This window comes from Zeugodacus cucurbitae, chromosome 6, assembly GCF_028554725.1.
Source record: "Zeugodacus cucurbitae isolate PBARC_wt_2022May chromosome 6, idZeuCucr1.2, whole genome shotgun sequence".
Classification (NCBI taxonomy): domain Eukaryota; kingdom Metazoa; phylum Arthropoda; class Insecta; order Diptera; family Tephritidae; genus Zeugodacus; species Zeugodacus cucurbitae.
Genome location: NC_071671.1, coordinates 15012787 through 15018645, shown reverse-complemented (window position 1 = coordinate 15018645; position 5859 = coordinate 15012787). Strand labels below are relative to the sequence as shown.

Sequence of the window (5859 nt, the reverse complement as noted above, 5' to 3'; positions counted from 1 at the left end):
TTATTTACGTATGTGTGTGCAAAAATAGAATATATGTCAAGTGGCCCTTTTGAAAATAAATGAACGAATGTGACATAAGTTTTAATTAAATGTGCACCGTCTAATGGGTATGGATTATTTTAAAAAACCTATTTTGATAGCAAATTATTTTTTAACTAAAAACTCTGTTAATTTCAAAATAGTACATACGTTCGTTCTTTCCCATGGCAATTGGGCTTTCGTAACAAGATATATCCAATTTTCAAGCAGTCAAAGACTGTCACCTTAGACGCGTAACTTAAAATTAATTGAGAGAATATTTATTGCTGTTATAACTATAACAACAATACAGGCGGAAAAAGTAAAAAAAAAATGTAAAAAGTATATTGAATATTAATTAAGAAAGTGGGTTTAATTCCTTCTACAGGTTAACCCTTGGGCGAACTTCAAAACTGAACAGGTATGCTGCTTCCTTCTTCTTTAAGTAGACTTCAAAATCTCAAAAGCCGAAGCTACATATACAACGATAAATCGAAATCGAGCGTAAGTTTACATTTGGGACACCTTCTTTTCTTGTTGCTCATACCCATATATACTACATTTGTAGACATATAACGATAAGCACCAAGCAAACAAATATGCAACGATTTATTTAGTTCGATCTGTAGCTGCTATTCGCCATGATTTTGGCAACATACGATGAGAATGAAAACAGATTTGTTTCACTGACTGCCAGACAAGAATATACAGTAATGAAAGTGCTTCCTTTTTCACACCCCTACCCTATAAATACATAAACTTGGTGGTCATGTGTACTTTAAATCAACTTTATAAAGTGCTAAGATAAATGGCTTGAGATTTCATTTGCGTACTTACTAATCACATTGTGCTGTTATTTATCGTTGTGTGCCTTCTACAACTTTGCATGTAATTGTCCATCTTACACACATAATTTGGGCTATAAAATGTTTTGTACTCGACCAAGTTTTAAGTACAATTGAAATTCACAAGTCTGTGAAAGAATAGGAATGGTGGAGCAATGAACAAGCGCATGGTGAGCACAGGATTGTGAGTAATGGCGAGTTTGGAGAGTGAGAAAGAGGCTTTTGTAGTTGCTGCAAATCTTTTGTAAGCCATTTACATGTGCTATCAGTTGGATGTGTATGCTCTTAACGCTTCTGCTACGTTAGGACACAATTACATATATAGTGTTTTGGGTCAATTTGATCCACTTATAAAAACTCCACTAATAACACTATTTTATTGAAAGAGTTCATATTTTTTTATTTGAATCAAGTTAAGTGTATGTTAATTGTAGAAAATAGTTGAGATATGTATGTTTTAACAGCAATTTTCACAAACTAAGCTGCTGTGTTCCTTGCAAACAAATTTTTGGCAGGAACTACAAACAGCTGAATATTTGTTCGAATTTTTTGTATGGTGACAGAAGAAACATCGCTGTCGTTTTTTGGTGGATTCATATATATATAAACATAGAGCTGTGCAAAATATACTCGATTTCCGATAACTAGCTTTCTTTGTCGGCGTTTTTGATCGAGTGATGTAATAATAAATGGCAAAATGTTTCAAAATACTAGGTGGGTCAAATTGACCCAACAACGTAATAAGTGTAATGAAATTACATGCATCCTCCAACAACATAAAAAGCAGATATTATTTTAATTTTCAGATTTATCTATTCGTTTTACTGCAGTTAACAAATAGAAGAAGAATCAATACAATACGACTAGACTAACGCGCGAATTTCGACGAGTTTTACTGAAAATTGGGTCAAATTGACCCAAACATAGCAGAAGGATTAAAAGGTCTTATGGCTTAGACAGGATTGCTACTAATATAACATGGGAAACTATTGCAAACCGAATCCTTAACAACTAATCAGAACTGTTGAACTGATACACTTCAAAATTAAATGTATGGGCTCTATAATGTCAAATTCAATGACATTAGTAGTTAAACCAGTAAAAGTGTATGTTATTGCTTTTCTGTGACAATTTTTGGTAACACATTGAACTGTGCGAAAGAAATGGTTAATCTACTCAAAATATTGAAATTTACGTTTGTTAATTTATACCCAATTTAAATTATAATTGTCATTTTAATGTCATAAAATCTGACATTTTAATATCGCGTATAATAGACTACTTGAGCTAAACGGGGGACTTCAGAAGGTTTATAAGTTTCAAAATCGGCGTTGTGTAAACTTACATAGAATTTTATGTAACTTATTATGCTCCTCTTGATAAATGAGTATTCTTTTGAAGCCCGCTTACATAAAAATATTTTTTTAGACTTAAATTTTTCGGCAAATATGAAAAGCTCTAAAAGTTCTGTGTTGCCCAGTAGTGCTTATATTTTCATGTCATTTCGTAATTTCATATGAATGTAAAAAAAATTATAAACAAAATACGAAAATGTTTAAAGGTGACAGATTTGTGGCGATTGTGATAGTTTTGGTGTTTTGCGCGAAGACTTTCTTTATGTCCTTCTTTGCTCTAAATCAATATCCGCGTTCGTATTACCTAAAAGTGCAGATTAGTGGTGGGTGTAAAATAATGTTTGACTAAAATTCAAATAAAAATTAATGAGATGAAACAATTTTTAATCCTTCGAAAGTATTTGCTGAAAATCAATACGCGTCAGAAGAAAGAAGTGTTACTCCACATTTATTTCTAATTTTGTGTGTTAAAAGTATTTTTTGTTTTATAACTAATTACAGCTTATGCAGAACCTACGACATATTTATGGTTCACTTTCATTTCGAATTTGACCGCTTTCATGGCAGGTTTTTTCCTCTTCGCAGGACTCTGTGAGGTAATATTATAAAGGGTGATTTTTTAAGAGCTTGATAACTTTTTTAAAAAAAAAAAACGCATAAAATTAGATTGGTTCATGACATTTACTTTTTGAAGATAATTTCATTTAAATGTTGACCGCGGCTGCGTCTTAGGTGGTCCATTCGGAAAGTCCAATTTTGGGCAACTTTTTCGAGCATTTCGGCCGGAATAGCCCGAATTTCTTCGGAAATGTTGTCTTCCAAAGCTGGAATAGTTGCTGGCTTATTTCTGTAGACTTTAGACTTGACGTAGCCCCACAAAAAATAGTCTAAAGGCGTTAAATCGCATGATCTTGGTGGCCAACTTACGGGTCCATTTCTTGAGATGAATTGTTCTCCGAAGTTTTCCCTCAAAATGGCCATAGAATCGCGAGCTGTGTGGCATGTAGCGCCATCTTGTTGAAACCACATGTCAACCAAGTTCAGTTCTTCCATTTTTGGCAACAAAAAGTTTGTTAGCATCGAACGATAGCGATCGCCATTCACCGTAACGTTGCGTCCAACAGCATCTTTGAAAAAATACGGTCCAATGATTCCACCAGCGTACAAACCACACCAAACAGTGCATTTTTCGGGATGCATGGGCAGTTCTTGAACGGCTTCTGGTTGCTCTTCACCCCAAATGCGGCAATTTTGCTTATTTACGTAGCCATTCAACCAGAAATGAGCCTCATCGCTGAACAAAATTTGTCGATAAAAACATTTCGAACCGAACACTGATTTTGGTAATAAAATTCAATGATTTGCAAGCGTTGCTCGTTAGTAAGTCTATTCATGATGAAATGTCAAAGTATACTGAGCATCTTTCTCTTTGACACCATGTCTGAAATCCCACGTGATCTGTCAAATACTAATGCATGAAAATCCTAACCTCAAAAAAATCACCCGTTACAACATGTACATATATGTACACATTGCTCATTTACATGCATAGTGTCACAATTCAAAAAAGTCGATTTTCAGGACATCGATTTAAAGTTTTCAATTGTCTCTTATTTAGCATATAGAGAAAAATGCCATTAGTTTATTGACAAATCTGTCAATATATTAAATACAATGTTGAGCATAAGTTGACCAAATAGAGTGTACTAATGCTTTTTCTTGGGCATAAATGTGACCCACTTTGAATTATGTCGTTATTTGTGAAACATATAAATCAATTTTGCCGTCATTCTTCAAATGTGTCGTTTTTGCTGAAAAAAACAACACGAAAAATTTAATTCCATTTTCGCAAATATCGTTCTAACACAAAAGATGTCGTTGTTTCGTAAAAAAAATATAACTAATTCTGGCACAACTGAGAAGTGTCGTTATAGTGGTTAAAAACTAATGCAACATAAAAAGTATAAGAACGGCACATTCTTATATCACGGTTTATTTTCCTACGCATCGGAATGAAATTTTTATACAATATGGACGATGAAATTGCGCAAATTTCTGCATACTCAACTCAAAAATTTTGTTTCTTGAGTTATGACACTATTCATGTAAATCAGCGATATGTGATTTTCGTTTCAAAAATTTCAAAATTATCTTTTATTGTTTTTTCAGAATTTATATTCTTTCTTTTTGCCCGCTTTTGCCGTTATTGTATGCTACATTGTGGGCGATTTATTCCTTCATTGCCTTTTTGTATTCATCACTACTGAATTTCATTTGCTTATGATTGTCAATTTTTGCTGCACGAGTGAGTACTAGTTGATTTGCATAATAAAGAAAAATAATAATGTTTTCCCATGCTGTCGTATAAACTATTTTTTTCCATTGTATGCTAGAACTTATAGGAATGGTTAGTTTTAAATGTATTATAATAATCTTATTTTTTTAAACATGTTTTTAGTTAATAATAAATATACTTTTACTTTGGATTATTTTCATTTCAGTTGTGTTTGCTGGCTGCATGTACTTTATCCATAGATGCTCTAAAGATTTCTATCAACTCAGTCCTACTCAAGAAATGCCGCGAACGACATCTGTAAGCAACTAAGCTGTGGCTAAAGATGGATTTTTAAAGCAAATACAGTAATTGAAAATGTGTAGAAAAACTAAAAACTAAACATTAAAAAATGGAAAATATGTCTAAACTCTGTTTTATATCATAAAGAATTCACAGTAAATGAATTATTTAGATAAAGGGTGATTTTTTAAGAGCTTGATAACTTTTTAAAAAAAAAAAACGCATAAAATTTGCAAAATCTCATCGGTTCTTTATTTGAAACGTTAGATTGGTTCATGACATTTACTTTTTGAAGATAATTTCATTTAAATGTTGACCGCGGCTGCGTCTTAGGTGGTCCATTCGGAAAGTCCAATTTTGGGCAACTTTTTCGAGCATTTCGGCCGGAATAGCCCGAATTTCTTCGGAAATGTTGTCCTCCAAAGCTGGAATAGTTGCTGGCTTATTTCTGTAGACTTTAGACTTGACGTAGCCCCACAAAAAATAGTCTAAAGGCGTTAAATCGCATGATCTTGGTGGCCAACTTACGGGTCCATTTCTTGAGATGAATTGTTCTCCGAAGTTTTCCCTCAAAATGGCCATAGAATCGCGAGCTGTGTGGCATGTAGCGCCATCTTGTTGAAACCACATGTCAACCAAGTTCAGTTCTTCCATTTTTGGCAACAAAAAGTTTGTTAGCATCGAACGATAGCGATCGCCATTCACCGTAACGTTGCGTCCAACAGCATCTTTGAAAAAATACGGTCCAATGATTCCACCAGCGTACAAACCACACCAAACAGTGCATTTTTCGGGATGCATGGGCAGTTCTTGGACGGCTTCTGGTTGCTCTTCACCCCAAATGCGGCAATTTTGCTTATTTACGTAGCCATTCAACCAGAAATGAGCCTCATCGCTGAACAAAATTTGTCGATAAAAAAGCGGATTTCACATTTCGAACCGAACACTGATTTTGGTAATAAAATTCAATGATTTGCAAGCGTTGCTCGTTAGTAAGTCTATTCATGATGAAATGTCAAAGCATACTGAGCATCTTTCTCTTTGACACCATGTCTGAAATCCCACG

At 33.9% G+C, this 5859-nt stretch overlaps 1 protein-coding gene across 1 annotated transcript; it reads left to right on the top strand.

Annotated features, from left to right (window-relative positions):
• The first annotated feature begins 2288 nt into the window (after positions 1–2288).
• On the top strand, positions 2289–4962 carry LOC114805295 (uncharacterized). The gene is made up of 4 exons (XM_054234824.1): positions 2289–2541; positions 2720–2814; positions 4388–4523; positions 4720–4962. The coding sequence occupies exons 1-4, from the start codon at positions 2415–2417 to the stop codon at positions 4821–4823; spliced, it is 462 nt and encodes a 153-aa protein (XP_054090799.1). The 5' UTR covers positions 2289–2414; the 3' UTR covers positions 4824–4962.
• The last annotated feature ends 897 nt before the right edge of the window (positions 4963–5859 follow it).

What these genes read in the sequence shown, in the direction of transcription:
- LOC114805295 (XM_054234824.1), top strand. Translation starts at nt 2,415, where the DNA reads ATGTTTAAAGGTGACAGATTTGTGGCGATTGTGATAGTTTTGGTGTTT. An exon ending in TCTTCGCAGGACTCTGTGAG is followed by an intron (nt 2,815 to 4,387) that starts GTAATATTATAA and finishes TTGTTTTTTCAG; the next exon opens with AATTTATATTCTTTCTTTTT. An exon ending in TGTCAATTTTTGCTGCACGA is followed by an intron (nt 4,524 to 4,719) that starts GTGAGTACTAGT and finishes TTTTCATTTCAG; the next exon opens with TTGTGTTTGCTGGCTGCATG.